The sequence below is a fragment of the Miniopterus schreibersii genome, assembly GCF_964146895.1.
Source record: "Miniopterus schreibersii genome assembly, chromosome: 2".
Taxonomy (NCBI): domain Eukaryota; kingdom Metazoa; phylum Chordata; class Mammalia; order Chiroptera; family Miniopteridae; genus Miniopterus; species Miniopterus schreibersii.
This window is the reverse complement of record NC_138102.1, coordinates 15,197,059-15,217,498: the sequence shown is the minus strand read 5'-3', so window position 1 is coordinate 15,217,498 and position 20,440 is coordinate 15,197,059. Positions and strand designations below refer to the sequence as shown.

At 48.6% G+C, this 20,440-nt stretch overlaps 2 protein-coding genes and 1 pseudogene across 6 annotated transcripts in view; 1 reads left to right on the top strand and 2 right to left on the bottom strand.

Annotated features, from left to right (window-relative positions):
* The window catches only part of RBPMS (RNA binding protein, mRNA processing factor), a 159,957-nt gene that overhangs the window by 1,895 nt on the left and 137,622 nt on the right, over positions 1 to 20,440 (bottom strand). For 2 of the 3 annotated variants that reach the window (XM_081129431.1, XM_081129429.1), the window contains 2 exons: positions 13,583 to 13,652; positions 8,137 to 8,240 (listed from right to left, as the gene is read on the bottom strand). In XM_081129431.1, coding sequence (XP_080985557.1) covers positions 13,590 to 13,652 — 63 coding nt within the window. In that variant the 3' untranslated portion in view covers positions 8,137 to 8,240; positions 13,583 to 13,589. Of the gene's footprint in view, positions 1 to 8,136; positions 8,241 to 13,582; positions 13,653 to 15,567; positions 15,642 to 20,440 lie in introns of all 3 variants that reach the window. The other variant, XM_081129432.1, reaches the window with a different exon arrangement.
* The window catches only part of GTF2E2 (general transcription factor IIE subunit 2), a 146,664-nt gene that overhangs the window by 58,783 nt on the left and 67,441 nt on the right, over positions 1 to 20,440 (top strand). The window lies entirely within an intron of this gene.
* Positions 826 to 1,694, bottom strand: LOC308553444 (small ribosomal subunit protein eS8 pseudogene; annotated as a pseudogene). The gene has a single exon. The product of its transcript is annotated as a small ribosomal subunit protein eS8 pseudogene (transcript).

Genomic DNA, 20,440 nt, shown 5'->3' with positions numbered 1-20,440 from the left:
AATCATTGAGACTTTCCGACTGCCGCTGGCAGAGCCCACCCTGGTCTACCAGGATGCTCTGAAATACATCTCAGCTCCTCCATCTGGGTTTAATTAACTATGTAAAGGCTGCACTGTGAAACCTCTATTATTATTCTGTCATGCATTTTACTTTTCTCTCTCCACATCCCTTGTTTTCTTGCCATCATCTTAGCAGCATGTCAGACTCATCAATTTGCGGTTGTACAAAAGGTACATGCAGGAGTAAATCAGCATATACTAGGAATTTGTACGGGAAATGCTTATTTGTGAGAGGCTATAAAGAAAATAGTATCATTATTGAAAACCCATATAATTGTCCTAAGTTAGACTTATTTGGAAAAATGTGTATTTAGCAATAAATCCTGAAATTAGAAACATATTTTGGTGAACACTCAAACACAGCTAATCGCATGATTTTGTAAATACTCCTAGCCAACCAGGTCTGTCCCGTGTCGGCTGAACCTGAACTGTGATCCAGTCAGCCCTGTCACAGCCTGGTTTGTAGATGACAGCACAAATGGGCAGAAATGGGCCACGAGTCAAAAAACCCAATGTAGTTACCTCAGCGGCCCCCCAACCCCACCCCGGCCTGCTCCCTTTACTTTCTCAGCAGAAGTCTCTGAAACAGGCACGTGTCCAGCAGGAAGGACGCGCCTTCAGGAAAGCTCACTTTCTGACTCCTTTTGCCTCCCCTGGTCCCTCAGCAGATGCTGGGTGTGGGCCAGGCCTGTTCACATCCCCCTTCGGTGTAGGTAAATTGTCCTGTGGTGCTTCAGTGAGCTGGGCCATCGGAAGGACTTTTTTTTTTTTTTAGATTAAACACCTTTATCACATGAGCTACGATAGGAGGGAAGGGGATTTATTTGCCTTTCCGGGCCTTGATTTTCCTCAGAGAGAACTCGAGCTCCTTGCCCTCGAGCACAGAGCCCTCTGCTCGGCCACACTGGCCTGGTCTTGAAGCGATGCACGCTAGAAGCCTGCCTGCTGGAACTGCTCCTCTAGGAGACTGCTGACTCTGGCATTCTTTTTCCTTTCATCATATTTCTTCTGAATTTTCTTTGATTGTTTTCTGTTTAAAATCTCTTCCTCCTCAGGAGTCAGGTTGGCCCCCTTTTGCGGCCCAGGGGCAGCGCAAAGTGGGACTCGTACCTGTGGGTATGGTGCGCTGTCAGAGCACAGCGCAGCTCTTCACTAGGGTCTTGGTGCGGGCCAGTTTGTTGTTGGACGCATTGTAGACAACATCAATGATCCTCGTTTTGCGCGTACAACACTCTGAGCCCCAGGAGAAGTTGCCCACATCCAACCTCAAGGCTCGATACTACTATGTTGCCTCCCGCACTCAAACGGTGTGTATGCAACGGGGTCCAATCTTAGTGTTGGCAGCAGGGCATCCCAGCTCATATTTTCGCTTCTTGTGGTAGGGCTTTCTCTTGGCCCCAGTCTTGCGGCGCCTGTGCCAGTTGTCCCGAGAGATGCCCATGGCTCGGCGCTGGCTGGAAAGAGCTGGACCCTTCTTGAAAGCTATGTTTCTCCTGCTACACTCTGATTTCTCCCTGGCAGGGGGTCTTATGAGGCCGGGCATCGCCTTTGGGGCTGTACTAGCTGACCCTTCCAATGAACCCATGCCCTTCTGGCCCTCCTGTCAAGTGTGAAGAGGCAAGACCCCCACCCCATTTGCCAGTCACCACACATCAACAGAGGAGGGAAACCAGCTTCCTTCCCCCACATTCTTGGCTTGTCAGGCCTGGAATGACACCTTCTATGTCATCCCAAATTGACCACGTGCCAGGAGCCCAAGCTGTGTGTGTTGATTCCAGGAAACCATTTCTGAGGAACAAGTCACTCTATGGCTGTTCATACTTTGGAACAATTCACAGGGGACGGCACTTGGCTGCCCTTAGACTCTGGGAACTGAAGGGGCCTACAAGCTGCCAACGGCCTCTTACAGAGCACGGGCTTGGAGAGGGCCACCTTGGGAAAGCAGCCGAAATTGGATGTGGTGACAGGGCACTGAGACCAAGGGTCTGAAATCAAAGCTGCCACACTGCTTTCAGGGACTGAAGGAACAGGCAAAGGAGCATCAGCTAGGTGAAGTCCCTGTCACCTGTGCCAGCCCTTGGCTATGTGTGGTAAGGGGCCTGGCTGGCCTACTTCTGCTTTCTTCTCAGGAGCGCGCACAACCATCGTTGGCCAAGTGTATATTGCTAGTCCTGGCCTCTTCCTGGTTCCACACCCAGTTCCTGGACAATTCTCCCCACTCCTGTCAGCTTTGCTCGGGACATTCTGCCACGACCTCAAAGGCACCATGTCTAAACTCGGACCTACTAAACCTTTCCGTACCACAGCTCCTGATCACTCTCCCTGTGTCTGTCCCTGACACAGCTCTCTCTAGCATCCTGCTGTCACTCTGACATCACCATCATGGGTTTGCCTTTCTTGTTGCGTGTTTCCAACATGATTCTTCACCCATTTTGCTGTGGGCAGCAAGATGGTAATGACTCCTAACCCCGTCCCCCTTGCTCATATCTGACCAGTGCCTCCCCCAAGACCGAAATTCCTAACACATCCCTCAAAAGTAGGTCATATTCTTACTTCCTCCCTTCTGTTCTAATCCCTCTCTAGTCCTATCTTTCCAAACTCAGTATAAGCCTCGGCCTACAGGGCTTTCTCCAGTAACACTCCTCCAGGAACTCTTGCTGTCCAGGCCACTTATTTGGTTTTCACAAGGATTATCTTGGATTATTTCCCTCCCTAAAACTGTTTCCTCTTTCCTCCACCCCAGACATAGTCACTTGCATATAGTGATAATCCAGACACTTGGGCTATATGACAAATGAAACAGGAATGATGGGCCTTTAACAGGATGAGGCACTGAAACTTGGCTCCCTAGTCTTGGTAATGCCTTGGGCTGAGAGGAGACATGCCTAGGAACCCACACTGGGCTCCACATACTGGCCCAGTGGCGCTCTGAGCACCTCTACTGCGCAGCTTTGGCCCTGACGGGTCTTCTAGAGGAAGCTGGCACAGGGAGGATGGGAAGGTACCTCCAGCACTCCTGACCTCAGGGTTCTGTCCCTTTCTTCTTCGACCCCTGAGTAAGGAAGAAAGGCGGGAGGGGTTCCTGGTTAGTTCTGGCTGATTAGAAAGGCTGATCTTTTGAAGTGAAAAACCTGGAAGAGGGATGGAAGTCTATAATTTCCTGAGCTTTTCTTTCCATAACTATGTTGTGTAAATGTAATTCTCACATGGGAAAAGAATGTGTCCCGTGGCCATAGATGTTCCCAGACTGAACAGAAGGTCAAAATGTGGCTATTTCAGTCCCTGTAAACAAGGAAGGGGTTTCGCTAGGAATGGAGTTCAAACCTTGGAATGTATTAACAAGGACATTTTAAACAGAATGCAAAGACATCCAAGAAAACAAAGCACCGTGGGGGGAGAGGGTCAGGCTCTGTTTGGAGAGCAGATTCTCCTCACAGAACCTTTCCTGAAAGGGGGCCATCTACAGCATGCTGTGGTGGGGCAAGCAAGGGAAGAAATATATTTAAAGTCTTGTTTGAGATAAGTCACAACCGTATGAATGTGAAGACAGTGGAGAATGTATACTGGTATCTTAAGAGCATTATACAATTCTAAAACATTTCATTCTTAAGAACATTATTCAATTCTAAAACATTTCATTTCAGTTGTTCTTGATCAAAAAGATCAGTGTGTGGCCTTCAGTACTTGGAGGTAGCTAGGGGTGGGGACAATGTCAAGTCCTGGCAAGGGCCGATTTCCCGACTCAACTTTCCCCTTGGTAAGTTCGAGTCTGTTTGTCCAAGTGCCTTGTGAGCCTTTTCTCCCAGCAATAAGAAAATTCTCTATTTCCCCCCATCCATCCACATATACAGATGCTCTTGGACTTATGATGGGGTTATGCACCAATAACCCAATGAAAATATTGTCAAAAATACATTTAATACCAAACATTATAGCCTTAGCCTACCTTAAACATGGTCAGAACATTTACCTTAGACTACAATTGGGCAGAATCATCTAATACAAAGCCTATTTTATAATAAAGTAGATTAAAGACTTAAATGTTAAGACCTGAAATCATAAAATTCCTAGAAAACAGCCATTAAACTTCTGACACCTGTCTTAGTGATATTTTTTTGGATATATCTTCTTGGGCAAGGGAAAAATAAAAACAAACAGATGGGACTACGTCAAACAAAAATTTCTGCACAGCACAGGCAACCACCAACAAAATGAAAACATACTGAATGGAAGAAGATATTCACCAAGGAGATATCCAATAAGGGGGTCAATATCCAAAATATAAGGAACTGGTACAACTTAACGATCCTATTAAAAAATGAACAGAGGACTTGAATAGCCATTTCTCCAAAGGACATACAGATGGCTAACAGACATATAAAAAGATGTTCAACATCACTAATCATGAGAGAAGTGCAAATTAAAACCACAGCGAGATATCACCTCACACCTGTCAGAATGGCTGCCATCAATAAATCAGCAAACAGGTGTTGGTGAGGATGTGGAGAAAGGGGAACCAGTGGGAATGCAGACTGGTGCAGCCATTGTGGGAAACAGTATAGGGGTTCCTTGAAAAATTAAAAATAGAACTACCACTCGACTGGCGGCACTCAGTGATTGAGCATCAACCTATGATCCAGGAGACTGGTGTTTGATTCCCGGTCAGGGCACATGCCCAGGTTGCGGGCTCGATCCCCAGCAGGGGGTGTGCAGGAGGTAGTCAGTCAATGACTTATCATCATTGACGTTTCTCTCTCCCTTCCTCTCTCCGAAATCAATTAAAATATATATTTTAAAAAATAGAACCACCACATGACCCAGCAATTGCACTTACGGGTATTTATCCAAAACACTAATTCGAAAAGAGATGCACCCCTATGTTCATCACAGCATTAGTTATAAGAGCCAAGACGGGAGAGCAACCTAAGAGTCCGTCAATGGATAATGGAAAAGGAAGATGAATATCTACAATGGAATATTAGCCAAAAAAAGGGAAATCTTACTATTTGTGACGTGGATGGACCTAGAGGGTATTATGCTAAGTGAAATAAGTCAGAGAAAGACAATACCATATGATTTCACTTACATGTGGAATCTAGGGAACAAACTGATTATTGCCAGATGTGAGGGAAGTTGGGGTGATGGTGAAGGGATTAGGTACAAATTGGTGGTTACAAAATAGTTATAAAACAGTCATGAGGATGTAAAGTGCAGCATGGGGAAGGAAAATAGTAAATACTGTAATGACTACGGTGTCAGGTGGTTACTAGACTTCTTGGGGTGATTACTTTGCAATGTACAGGGTGGGCAAACAGGTTTACAGTTCGTATGGAAAATACAATTAATACAAGAATAAACTGTTTCATGTACTCACAACTGTAAACCTGCTTTTGCCCACCCCTGCATATAAACCTTAATTACTGTGCTACACACCTGAACCTAATTAATATTGTATGTCAACTGTAACTGAAAAGTTGTAATGAAGTGCTCAACCTCATGTAATTTACACAAAAATACAATATCCAAAGAACACTGGCAACACAGTATGTTGCAGAATACTGACTGTTTACCCTCATGATTGTGTGGACCACTGCCCCGCCCAGCATCACGACAGTATCATCATGCCACAGATCACTAGCGCAGGAAAAGATCTACATTCAAAATCTGAAGTGAGGTTTCTACTTACTGAATGCGTATCACTTTCATACCATTGTAAAGTCAAACCATGATAAGGCAGGGACCATCTGTACTTGACTTATTAACTAATAAACGCCCCCCCCCCCCAAACTAAGAGTTTCTCTAACATTTACTCATTTTTTACAAAAAGTCAGATAAGGAATATTCCCCTCCATCCAACTCCCAATAAACAAGGGATGTCATATGACAAAGGTTTTAAGTAAGAGTGTTTTGGTTTTCATTTTATACTTGTCAGCCTGATTTTTTCAAAATCAAATGCTGATATTAATTTGTAATAAAAAGACTAGTTAACATTTAAGAGGGTGCATACTCTATAGTCTCCAGGGAACAGTTCCTGTAGTTAGACTCCTTCCTGTTCTAAAGACACTTCCCTGCCACAATAACCAGCGAGCTGCCTAGCCCTGAGGCAAGAGGCCCCCCTCCCCCCAGGCCTATCTACTCTCCAAGGGCAGGCCTTACACAGTGTCCTCTTGATACCAGATTTGGGAAGAGGAAGGCCTCCACCAACTCGTTCTTATAGCCCCTGGATGGCCCAGGAACTGGTAAACCCACCCTGAACATGGCTAGTGCTGAGGGTACCCCCTGCCCCACTATTTCAGGCATATCTGCTGCCCACCCAGGACTAAGCCCCAGTTCTCTCCCACATCTTGTCTTCCTCTCGTCACCAGGCCCTCCCAGTGTCTGCATGAAGTCACCACACACTCCAGCTGTTGCTGCTTCCTGACTAGGCTTATCTGCACATGCCCTGAATTACTGCACTTAAAAATCATTATTCTAACCTGCTTCCAAAAAATTGTATGCATGACTTTTAATTGGTCTTTAAGCTTCCCCAGAGGAGGGGAAAAGACAAAACCTTGTCTTTTAAAAAAGCTTTGCTTAGTGATAGTAAGAATATCGTTGGCATTGTTACAAAAGGAAAACCTAATAAATTAGGCAGCTGTGGAATTAGTGGGATAACACCACTGCTCTGTGATGTGGAACGTTTACCTGTTAAGTTTGGTTAGTGTGAGAAACACGTCAGTAGGAAAAAGACCCCAGTGCCAGCAGCTGGCTTCTTGTCCAGGCAGGGGGATGGGGGGGGGGAGACTGGGGGTGCAGGCCACAGAACCCAGCAGGAACTGAGTGCCCGTACTTCTGAACAGGGACCAAAGGGTACTATTCTCAACACAAAATTGCTTAAGCACCAAAAATGTGGCATTGACCTCCTTGGCCAGAACTGCCTGGTTCTCTGTCCTTAGCAGGAATCTCACCCTTTTTCTGACTCATCTTTTCTGTAGAGGCCCCTCGTAGAGATGAAATTTGCCACCTTATTTGGGCTGAGACATAACCACTGTCAGCCTGTCCCTGGCATCCTGCTGTTCTAGGCCAAGCTTTCCAGAGACTGGCGGGCAGGTCACCTCTTGGGAATGCTATGCTATTGTTTTAAGACTACACTCACTGCTGGAAATAGATGAACTGAGAAGTGACAACTGGCGCTGACTAAAAACATGGACAAACCACCAAAATGATTACCCACTAGAAAAGCCCGGCAGTCTGGAGAATTCAGTGAGAATCCTGTACCATTCAGTTATGCCCAAGGCAATCACCGTTTCCAAAGAGGCTCCTAAAAATGTCCTCAAGTCATCAAGAATGGGCTGCTTACCCCGGCCAGCGTGACTCACTTGACCATCAACCTATGATCCACTAGATCGAAGATCGATTCCCGGTCAGTGCACATGCCTAGGTTTCGGGCTCAATCCCCAGCAGGGGGTGTGCAGGAGGCAGTCAATCAATGACTCTCTCATCATTGATGTTTATCTTTCCCTCTCTCTTCCTCTCTGAAATATGTGTGTGTGTCTGTGTGTATATATAAAGAAAGGGCTGCTTTATATTCAGGTAATTGGATTAGTAAGTCAGGAGGATCATACATACTACATCTGAAAAAGATTTCCACCCAAATGGTTAATTTCCCAAAAAGGCTTAAGGGCTTTAGGGAAAGTGTCACGTGTCCGTAATTCCCTGAGGTGGAGTATCTCATTCAATGCTGCTGCTAGGTGAGGTGCTGATGGCCTTGGCCTTAGCCTTACGTGAGTGTAGCCGACCTAGAATGCCTGTGGTGACAACCAAGCACTGGGCAGCCTTCTCTTGGAAGGCAGTGGTTAGAGGAGGTAAGGAAGAACCCGCCCCTGACCCTGAGAGCGCCACAGCAGCATGTCCCAACTTAGAGTTCCCCCTGGAGAGGTGTAGCACCCAGGCTGCTGAGCCCCACCCCTGGGACCTGGGCTTCCCAGGTGATGCTGGCTGAGGGTCCGGCCACACTGGTCCACACTGTTGTGCCAGCCCCCACCCCAGGACACGCTGCTTCTCCCAAGGCCTATTCAACCTCTGACTGAAACTCACCGGCGTGCTCCAGTTTTGTAGAACAGCTTGAGAACAGTAGCCACCATTGAAGATTTCATTAACACCCACAAGACAGAGTGCAGCCACCATCACACACCTGGAGCCTGGGTGGAGAAAGAGATCACCCATTACTCAAACCTGCTAACGGTGTGCAGTCATCTCCACCCCCGGTCTGTCCTGCTGCTAGGGTTCCTTGGGCCTTTAAGACCAGCCTGTCCTGAGGGTGAAGAGCTGAGAGTCAAAGGCAAAGGGACCAAAGGCCTCCGCTGTCGAGCTAAGCACACACCACTTGAGAATAAACTTGTATCTGGCATGAAAAGCTCACACCCAGGACAGCCAGCTCAGGGAAGGCCCGGGGGTGGAGTGTGGCTCCCTGGCACGGAGGCCTGAGAGAAGGGCATCTGGAAAAAAGTGTGCGTCACACGTTCACTCGAGTATGAGGGTGTAAATCACCTGGGGCAGAGCGGCACCAGGGATTGCCTTTCCCGTGGGCTGGGTCCCCAGGACTGTCTGAAGCCCTGCTAAGGAAAGGCACAGGGCCCAAGGTACCCCGAGAAGAAAAGCCCGAAACCTAACCAGCACCAGGGCCTTCCCAGACCACAATGACAACTTCGGTCAGCCAGAGGCCACACAATCAGTTGTCTTGGAGAACCCTGTGGTGCCACGGGCACCACTGAGCTCAACTTTACTCCAAGCACCTCCTGGAAAATAAAACCCAGAAAGAAACATTTGGGAACATATCCTTCTGTTCCCTAAGGTCTGAGAATTTTTAAAGAAGGTGCAGAGACCCCGCAAATAGCAACTTGTTAACCCTCTTCCTGCAGGCAAGGCGACCTGAGCCAGCTGGGTTTCATAGAGTTCCTGGTGTCAAGGAAGGAACCCCAATGACTCTTTTTTCCACCAACAGTTCTCATATTTTCATCCTGGTCAGCACTGCTCTCCTGTGCACACCCTAAAGGTCTCCCCAGTTTTCAGGCACAGGAAGCTGGCCTCCAGAAGGAGGACCCATGGCACTCGGGGTTCCACCTCGGGAATTCTGGGTAAGGTTGAAGGAAAGATCACTTTCCTAGGACATGTCAGAATTAAGAAAAATGTTTCCCCCAGAATTTCACTATAAAAACATTAAATGATGAAGTGATTCTAGTTTCCTAGTAGAAGGTTATTTCAGGACAGGAAAGTACTCATCTTTGCAAACAGAACTTATCAGCTTACCCAACCCCTCTCACCCTTTCCAAACTTGCCAAGAGCACTGGAGGGAGAGAGAGGAAAGGGAGGGAGCACCCCCAAGCAGCAGCAGCAGCAGCAGCAGACCTTTGGGGCTGCATTTGTAGGCTGCCTGCCTTTAAGAAAGGCTGAAGATTCCCCTCAGTATGACTTAGGACTAATGAGTTAAGAGTCTGGGAACCCTAGCTATCACCCAGCTGCTCTCTGCCCAGTTATCACATCAACAACATGTGTCCACACACCTGTGCTCAGCTGGTGTGCAAAGAGAATGCACAGGCCAGAGTCCACAATAGAAAGACCCTGGAGATGACTCCCCAAAGAACGTAAAACACCGGAGGGAAGTCTGAATGTGTTCATGTTTAACTTTATGGTGAGCACAGGGGCCTTATGAATTCCCACAGTCAGCCTAGTGGGACAGACAATGGGCCTGAGGGTTGGGGGCAGAGGCTTCAGTAGGTGGCCCTGACCCGTGACTGTTCTTCAGCAGCTGCTCTGGGACTCCACGCCGGGACTTAACACATGGCTGCCCTCTGAATTTTTTCCAGGGACCAGTCAGGCAACTCTCCTGGTACATATCATATATAGGTACCACAGATCTCCCAGCCAGACTCACAGAAAATAACAGGCAAAGTGGCAGAATCCCAGCTCTCACTGCATTAGGCTGTCATAAAGGTCCTGGTTTGAGCTAAACTCAGTAAATGCTTGTGTGGTTAGCAGACGTCGTGTGTTACTTTACAAAGCCTGGAGGACTCAGCAGTGGTTGGAAGGGGCTCCCACCAGTTACTAGCAAGGGGCAGATTCTCAGGCCTCTCCCTACTTTATAAGTCAAAGGGGAAGCAAAAGAGACCCCAAGGTTCCAGGGGATCAGCACCAGGCTCCTCATCCGGACAATGGAGAAACTTCAGGGAGGGGCTGATGCGCATGTGGGGAGAGCTGCGCGGGCTGCCTGGGCCTCCCTGCTCCCTGCCAGTGCTCCAGAAAGCCTCACCTCACCTCAGCCTGTGGTATTTCAAGCCCATTTACTTAGATTTAGCGGGGGGCGGGGAAGCAAGAAGAGGGTTAGTGAAGTGAAATTATTCTCTGAACTTTATCAATAAAGTGAGGTCTGTTCTGAACAAGGAGCCCCATGTAAGTCTGGGAAAGCTTTGGGTTCGAAGGGTGTCGGGCCGCCTCTGCTCCATGTAAAATGAAGTGCCTGCCAGCCCATCACATCCACCCTCTTACCCTGCTTTGCTCTTTTCCCCTTAGTGCTTCTCACCACCCAACCTGTGTTCATTTTAGTATGTTACTGCCCATCTCCTCCCCGTTACAGAATGTCAGCTCCATGAAGGCAAGGATTTTGTCTGCTTCTGTTCACTGCTGTGTCCTCAGCACCCAGAGAGTACCTTACACATTGCAGAGGTTCACTGAGTATTTACTGTGTTAATGAACTTAAGTGTGTTATGGAGACCCTGGTTAATAGAAAGGGAAATGGCAAATCAGTGGTTAAGTGCCACCTTGGTTTCGTGGCATGCTGCACCGTGAGAGCAAGGTGTCTAGGTCTCCTCTAGGGAGAAGGCAGGGTGATGGCAGAAGCCATAGCAGCTATCTGGGCCACATGAAGACCTTTCCTGCTCCGACATCCAGCATCTGGGGTTCCCCTGATGTTGGCTCTCTCCCCAGCCAGAGAGCAGGCCATCCTGCCCAAAACTGAACATAAGGAAAAACAGCAAGTTCTGGATTATCTCTTGCCATGTCCTCTCTAATTTGGTGAGGCTGAACTACATGTGCTTATGATTTTTATGCTGTGGTCTTGGTCATGGCCAGGGAATTTTCATGAGTCCTTAAAGAACCCTTCCCACAACCACCCAACTCCTAACTCCTCACCTCCTGACTGCTGACATCTAGCTGAGCCTCCGGGTTGTCTCACTGACCTCTCTTCTAATGTCATTACTTCCTCAACCACCAGCTTATCCTGAATGCCAGATCTACATTTCATCATATATGTATAAACTCTTTCATGTGCTTCAGAATTTCAAGTTATCTCATCCTAGACACCTCCAGGAAAATATTGACCAGCCTCTGAACACTGAGACATAAATGCACTGTCACCGAAGAGGGAGGTGCAGTGAACAATGGACCTACCTCACCCTGGCAACAGAGCATCCCCTAGGGCAAAATGAAAGGCTTTCTGAATAAAGAAGGGCTAAGGATACAGAAGTGAAGTTTAGAAATTAATTATGAGTGTATGGATATGGAGCATGGACTTAGAAAATCCTGGACCTAACGGGCATTAAGTATACCTCAAAACTTAAAAGTGGTACTTTCAGGGGGAAAATGTTTCCCCTAACCAGTGAACTTAATAGTAAAATATTTTAAAGAATACTTTAGGTATTGACCATGGACTGCTGACCTTATTTTTCTAAGAAAGGACATTTACTGTTTCATTTAAAAAGGGTATCTGAACATCCCCCCCTTCCCCAGGAGAACCCAATTTCAGAATAAGGGACAAATACCATCAGCTTTAAGAAAGACTGTGCTGCATTTCCTGGTCTCCCCCATCATCGTGGATAAGTGAAAAGTAGGAAGATGACCACTAGTCCAAGACATACATATACATACACATACAGGGGTGGGGAAAAGTAGTGTAATAGTTGTGAAATAGTTTATTTTTGTATTATTAATTATTGGGTTATTTTCCATACAATCTAAGACTACTTTTGCCCACCCTGGTATTATGAGTGCCACTGGTGTAGGTTTTGGGTAAGAGGTTAAAGCACAGTTTCCTAAACTGTGCTCTATGTAAAATGTTAGTTTCCTAAGATTCAATTTTTTAAAAAAGGGTTCCCTGGTCTCAGTTTAATTTGGAAGTATTTTCACCTCAGAATAGAAGCTTTCCAAGAAAGCTATTTTCCATACAATGTAAGCCTACAATATGACCTAGTGTCTGCATTAGGTACATAACTACTTAGCATTTCTAAGTGGATGAAGGTCTGGTCCATCCCTAGTCTCATTTTTCTTCCTGTTTTGTGAGGGAAGGATCCAGACCAAGGGAAGGTTGACTGTAGAACCAACCCTACCACTTAAAAGACTTCGCTTTGGGACAGACTCCCTAAATTCACTCACCAAATTAGAGTTCAAAGTAACAGTGCTTTGTACTTAACAGAAATGCAGTCAAGATACTGAATTTAAAAAGGCATTTGGAATTTTTATAGAAATTCTACACTTACAGGAAAAAAGTTCATTTGCTAGTTCTCTGAAGCAAGGTTAGGCCTAAGATAAAATGGCACAAATATGCCAATTTAGGATATTTTCCCCCCCTCAAGAAACATTTAGGAAAGAACACTGGAAACAGCCACACCGCCTGCCTTCCACACAAACATCAGGCATTTTAGAAAGTCTAGAGCTTGCTTGTGGAGGAGAGACTGTTCCAGGACACGACCTCTGCTGGCCCACAAGCTAGATCCAGGCCTGTACAGAGACCACTTCCTGCAAATCCCTCAGACTGTCTTACCGACCCCTCCCAGGGCTCCACAGCTTGCTGGTCCTGGGACAGGCCCTAGCAAACACATAAGACATTTCCCCTTTATCTGGGGAGGTCACACCAGTCCCCCCCATCCACCCTGCCATGTTCTATGTAATTCTTTGGGGCCCACCATGTGGCGCAAAGGGTGCCCATGGTCTTGCCACCACCCAAGACGTGCTTCATATGTGAGTTCCCTTAATAAACTTGACATTCAATACTGAAGTTGTCAAGCCTCTTTTCTGGGTCTCAGCCCGGGGAGATTTTACGCACATTACCCACAGTTGTAACATGCATACGTGTGCACAGGGAAGTTCTGATAAAATCTGAGACTCCCATAATGAACTGCTGTACATTTTAGGTGATTATGCCTGTGACTCAAGGAAGGTCTTGTTTGGTGCTGGCAGATGAACCACGATGACACAGTGAAATTCCCTGACACCTGTCCTACAGAACCTGGCATTGACTGCTGACTGATGAAGAGGGAAGGCCAGGACTCAGGTTTTAAGTTAGACTCAAGAGTAGTGGCCCTCACTTTTCCCTCAACCCCAGGTGACAATCTCGTGGAGGAGATGCGCGCTGCCACGGAGTTCTCCCAGTGAGTTAAACAACAGACAAAGGCAGGGCGGGAGGTGTGGGTGCCAGGGGAGGATGAGAGTTGCCAGGTCACTGACCGTCTACCAGGCACGTATCACAAGTGTCATCAAAACCAGTACTCACGTAGTATTCAGCAGAACTGACGGGACTTCCAGCCCTGAGAAGTAGCCTCGGAGGGAGGGATCCAGCGCATCTGGAAGAGATGTGGGGAGAAGGCTGTGAACCAGGGCTCCTAGCTGCTGGTCTCACTGCTCAAAGAGCACCCTGCTGGGCTCCACCCCCTTCACTGTTCAAGGAGGTGCCCACTCATACCTGCCCAAAGGCACTTCTCCCCCAGGGGCTGAAAAGCATCAGAGCAGTGTCCCAAGAAACCTTCCTCACTCCTTTGTGAATGCAGAGGCTGAGCTCGTGGGAAAACACCCACCTCAAGGAGCCTCGATCCCCCTCCTTTCAGAATAAATAGCGTGGCAAGGCTGAAGCCTGGTGACCCCCCCTTTCTGCACTCACTCAGCAACCCCAGGCTGGAGGACAGGCTGCCTAAGGGTTTTCCCAGCTGCATGTGGACACATGGATCTGCTCGGATGAGGAAGGGACAGGTCGTGACACCACCTGTGCCAATGGTCTGGGCAGGACTGGAGATTCTGTTGTTCTTTCAGAAAAAGGGCCTGGCTTCTTGGCATTATGGGGTGTCTGGTACCCTCTGCTCAGAGGGACCCATAGCCCCAGCTCTCCCATTAGGTTTCCAAAGAGGAAGGCCAGCCCCAAACAAATAGACCAAATGATGCTTCGTCCACTTGGCAGAATGTTCCTGGTCTTCTGAGGAAAATGTTAAAAAACAAACAAAAGGGCAGTGTACTTGGGCTTTAACAAACGTCCGTCTATTGGCAATGTCAGGTTTGTTCCTAAGCCTTTGGACAGAGGCAAGAGGAGCCCGTTCATGGCGCTCCTCTGCTTACACTGAGGAGGGGTGGCTGTCCATCACCCCGAAGAGCAACGGGGAGCACTGCTGGGAGCAGGGGAGGCAGAGCCAATTACAACGCGGGGTGGGGGCTGCAAAGAGGGCTGGGTGCCCCTTGGAGGTGGCACTCTCCAACATGGCAGGAGAAAGATCGCTTTTACCTGGGTTTGACCTAAACCATTTTACCTGAAAATGTTTCCGGAGCAGAATGTGCTGCTGGGAGGAATTTAACCCTAACAGAGCTACTCCAGTGGTTTAAAAAAATACATTTTGCAGCAGACACCCTTCCTCCCAGGGCATCTCAGACCCCGGTATGAACATACGAAGCAGCACTCAGGCTGAAATGGGTGCAGGGGCTGCAGCCTGGGCAGCGACTCTGCAGAACCCAGGGGGCCCTGGGGCATTCATGAGAACTCCCGCCGCCTCTTCCCTGGTTTTACAGTCAGGGAAGTCGGCTGAGCCCCGGGCATTCTGAATGATGTCCCCATGGTCACAGGGCCCAGGCTCACTAGCTCTCCAGATACGATTCTGAAGCTAAGAATGGGTCCTAGAAAAGTCCTCAGAGTTCCCTTCCAACCCACGGGCCTCCCCCAGAGCGGCTATTTCCTGTCTGGCTGCCAGTGCAGGGCGAGGGACTGTACTCCGGGACTCTCTTCCAACCTGGGTAGAGGTGTCTGGTCTCACTCACTCGGGACCATGGATGCATTTTAAGCTCTGCCTACATGAGGAATCCACCTCGGGGAACCCGTCGGGCCAGCTGTGCATTAGGGACCCTCTGAGGGACCACAACAGATTTTCTATGAGGGACCACAACAGATTTTCTAGAGTGGGGCCCCGTGTTGTGAGAGGGCAGAGCTGGATTCCTCAGGAGCCACCAGCAAGCACTGAATCTCATAAAGGCAGGGACAGAGTTGTTTCAACACACAGAGCAATTAAGGGGACATGGGACCAGAAACTCTTTGCATGCAGGTAGGCTAAAAAACAAGTCATTTTGGGAATTTAGGGGTGTATGCAGGGCAAAGGAGAGAAACAGAGTGGCAATGTGGAAGGCAGGAGGACCGGAAAGGAGAGCGAGGGTGGAGTACAGGGGAAGGGGGGAGGAGGCAGAAGGGAAGAGAGGAAGACAGACACACAAAGAAAAAACGCGTACCTACCCATGGCTATGGCTTTATGCATCTGAATCCACTTGCTCACTAAGCAAAGGGCAGAGTTGGAGCTGCCTTCCTGAGACAGGTGGTAAAGGGTGGGACAGGGCACAGCCCTGTGGCAAGTGAAGGACTGGGAACCTAAACACAGTGGGCAGGGGTGTGTGTGCACCGGAGTTGGGGGGCGCGTGGTGGTGGCGACTGGTGCTGCCTGGGTGTGGGGCCGGGGTGCCAAGCCCACGAGGCCAAGACATGATGGTGTTTCACAGAGGAGACAGGAGAGCCGCAGGTGGATGGCATGGCTCTTGTTTCAGTGCAGGTGGCTGAGGGAAGGGAGCCTCATCTCCCACACCCCCGCTCCCGGCTCTCTGATCACCTCTCTCGCACTCCAGGCTCTTCCACCCACACAGCCCTCACATTCGCTCAGTCACACGGGGCCTGCAGTAGTAGTGGGACCAGAGCGCTAGTCAGCTTCCAGCTGTGGGTCCAGAAAAAGCTGTGCTCAGCTGAGCTGAGGTGACGTCGGCCTGCTGGCTGATTCTCAGGGAGGACGTGGAAGTGGCGGAGTAAAGACAGGCCCTGAAATTCAGCACTCTTGTGCCTCAAGGCTTCTCACCGCAGCACTGCAGCCGCCCCAAGGCTGCCGCCTCTTCACTGCCTCCAACGCGCAGCTGCGCCCACCGTCCAGCAGAGGGAAGTGTCCCGGGGCTGGGCCAGAGCTTCTCATCAATGTTTCACACAGAGGCAGCAGGGCTCACGGTGAAAAACTGGGGTTCAGGCAGCTGGCCCAGGTGAACAAGCTGTTTTGTGCTACTCACTGCTGTCCTCTGGGAGGGAGGAAGGTTTAACCCTTACACCCACGTGGGCTGCTTGTTCTGCTGTGGTTTTGGCCCAGGTTGCTGGTGGCCACTCCCGGCTATTGTCTAGGGGCTGCTTTAAGTGCGCCGCAAACACTGGGGGTATCCACTCTTCCCTGACTCCTGCTCTGCAGACATTTCAACAAGGACTGAGGCTATGCAGTTGACCTTCCATGTACGGCAATGATCCGTCTGCAGAAAAATGCATGTGTGCTCACCCACACGAACAAACTCCCACTCAATCCTGCAATACGATTCAAGGGGCTCCTGACGTCTCTGTAAGAACCTCTAACATAATATCTATAACCCAGACTATGCTGATTATTTTCCTCTGTACCAGAGACCGCTAAGCACATCGAGTTGCAACATTCCCTAAGTGAATAGGCAACAAGAAGGCCCTAGGCCACGGGCACTTCTCCACTAGAACTTAATGACAATAACAGTCATTACTAGTACAATCCAGGGGCCACAATGCTGGGCATTCTACTATCACATTCTTCAGAAGAAACGCTTTTCTAAAAGGCGTGCAGTGAAGTCTTTAACACCTCGGCATGGTCCAGCTCCTGTGACTGATGAAAGGTTGGAGAGGAGCAGGAGAGCGCCCAGCAGAAATGAAGTGGAATGCTAGAGAAAGTAGGAAGTATCCATAAAAATAACACCCATCCTCTTCCATGTACAGATGAGGGAACTAAGGCCCAGAGGATTAAAATACATACAGACTTCACTTTCCCAGCAATGCTGCCAAGGACAGGAAGACTCTGCCTGGTCTCCAGGGTGGAGCCCTGCCTGGCCCACTGGCCTGTCAACAGTGGTCTGTGAGCACAGTGTGCGGCACTGCCAAGAGTCATTGTTTGCACTGTACTGTCTGCTTTACATCATCCACTTGCCTTTGGAGATAATCACAATAAGTGCTTACCAGGTGCCTGGCACAATTATGGTAACTGTTATTAATAAATACCCCTGGGTTTAGCCATTTTCTTCTCTGTGGTTCTCACAGTGTGGTACCCAGATCATCAGCATCACTTGAGAACACATCAGAACTGCAGAAACTCTAGGGATGGAGCCCAAGCACCTGCACTTAACAAGCCCCCAGGTGACAACAATGCACATGCTCCAGTTGAGAGACACTATCCTTGAGTAAGGTGTCCAAACACATGGCCAGAGGATCAGAAGAGAGGCTCCACAGTCAAATGGCTTGGGAGAAACACAGTCTCCCCGCAGCAGATCAGACACACCTGCACATAAAGGCGGACAAGTTCCAAAAGAAAGAAACCTGTTGAAGGGGATCAAACGCTGGGTTCTCCAAGTTTATCTGACCACAGAATCTTTTTATTATGTAACAGATAGTAACAATTGTGGGTGTTGAGACATGTTGGTCTCGAAGGCCCCTTGTAGTGGTGGCATTTGGTGGATCCAATATAGCATCTGGGTGTCTAGTTCCTAACGACACTAATCAGAGCTGGAAGATCACCAGGCCAGCTGGCGCCCCAAATGTCCAATCTGTTAGGAGCGGTGAAGATCTGCTTCCCTTTCCTAATGCAGATGCTGTACCTGCATGCTCATTTTCCACCCCACATTCAGAGCCAAGCTCTCAGGCAGGCTGCTACCACCGCCCCTCAGACAGAGCCCTGAATGTCCTGCTGGCTCTCCCAACACGGAGCCGACTGCAGCAGCCACTCTCATAGGCTCATAGTCAACTGTGTCCCACTCACTCAAGAGGACTGTCGCTCTTGAGCATCACAAATAAAGCTGGTCAGGCCCCACAGCAAACTGCTGAAGGCTGACAGGCTAAGGGAGAGACTGCCAAGCCAGATGCATATACTCTGATCCAAGAAACTCCAAACTCACCAGAATAGACTAGTGATGATTTGCAATACAATAAAGATGAGCCTCTTTATGGGGCTAATTACAGGGTTCTTTTAAACAGCAACCCCCCCCCCCCATTCCTAATAAAACATTCACCAAAATGGGAAGAACACTAGTCAGGAATTTGTTTCAAGAAATGAGGTCCACTGACTATCACTCTGTAAGGAAGTTTCACCCCCCCCCCATTTCCTTCTGCCCCCTTCCCTAACAGACACAGGGGGCATGAAATGCAATTAGCACTCTTCATTCACTACCTGTCTGGCTTCTACTATTCCTTGCCTCAGGCAATAAACAGGTTGCCCCTATCTAGGCAAACGTCAAGACTTACATGAATTGGTTCAAAAGTTAAGTCTGCCATCTTTTCTTTTTTTTGATTGATTTTTAGAGAGAGGGGGAGGAAGAGGGAGAGAGAAAGAGAGAGGGAGAGGGAAAGAGAGAGAGAAAAAGAAACATCGATGTGAGAGTGGAACATTAATCAGCTGCTTCCTGCATACACTCCACTGGGAATGGAACCAGAAACATTTTGGTGCATGGGACAATGCTCAACCGAGTGACATTGGCCAGGGCAAGTCTGCCATTTTATTCCTGGTCAACCATGCTGAAGGCCACCCTGCAGCCCAGCCCTGTGCTCCTGCAAGCCTCCCAGTCACAATGGTGGACACTGCTGAGATCTAAGCCTTGGCAGGAACGAGATCTAGACCCCAACCACATGGCCCTAGGCCAGTGAACACCTCCTGCTAAGGCCAGTCAAGGCTGGGCTTAATTAAACATAAGCCCTCAGGGATAATTCTCTCTCCTGGGCTTTTAGACTCTTTTCCTGTCTGAGCACGAGCTAGGCTCTTATTTCCCGACAGGCATGTGAAATGTGCTCAGACATCCCAGAAGTTCACTCAAGACACCACTCGAGTCGAGGGCACCCAGGCGTGTAACACCCTATGTCAGATTAAGTCCATGGTGGTTGCCTGTCATCCATATTTAATTTTGTCAGCCTGTTAATTTTTAACTCTGTTTGCTGTGGAGGGCCATTAGAGGTCCCCAGGAGCTGAGCTCGGTGAAGCGAGAACTCTGTGGTGGTGGATGAGGCTTGAAGCCGGGCTGCCCCACTTTCCCATCCTGTCACTGAGCTCTGGCCTTCCCCACCAGCAGCACAAACTCTGAATAAAACATGATCCCATTTGGAGCTGATTTTCCTTTTGCCTGTCACAACTGGTTTCCTTCAAGGAGAAGTTCACTTTCTTTTTATGAAGGCTACGTTTTATAATTCTGAAGTTTCTTTGTAGCCTCAGTTTTGTTTGCAAAGCAGTTAGAATTCAAATACTTTCAGATGCTATCTGGGTGACCAGTCCTACGAAATGAGATCTAAAACCCTGGGTGGATGGCTGGCCACCTGCCTGAGCCTCCCCTCCACACACACCAGCCACAGCCACCATCAAGTCTCACAAAAAGAGGACTATTTTAATAATTACTCTATGCCAAGCATTTTCCTCTTTCCCTCACAATAATCCCATTAAGTAGGTGTTCATTCTTCCTCCTTACAGGTGAGCAAACTGAAAGCTCAGAGATATGAAAAGCTTGCCTATGATCCCAATGTTAGCAGAGTGGGTGGAAATCATCATTAAAATGGAGCCTCTTTGAATGAAAAGACCGAGTCCCTACGAGATGTCGTGCTGGGCCCTCTGCACATGCTAGTGTGGTCAGACCTCGCCTTTGTTAACAATCCCTGTCTGTCAGAAGTGGGCTCACTACTGTACTTGTAGGTGTGACTCACTGAGGCTCAGGGATGGGCTCTTATAGCCAGTGAGGTCCAGGAACACAGACCAAGGATCTAGGAAGTTTAGTCTCACAAAGGACAAAACAGAACATGCTTGAGAAACTCGGAAAACAGTGTGCCCATGGAGGCCACCCTGCAGCCCCCATCAGGGGAGGCCCACTTGAGCTGTTCTCACATGTTGGGATCAGCGACCCCAGATGGTCACAGCCTCAGGGAACTGACTTTTCGGAACAGTACTGCCAAAGGCTGTCAGTGTGGGCAAGCTGGGCCTCAGGACCCGCAGCTCTGGCCAAAGGCACAACTATCCCAACAACACTGGATGAATGACTGAACTGCTTCTGAGACCAGTGAGGACAGGGAAGACATCAATGTCTCCCACTTCCT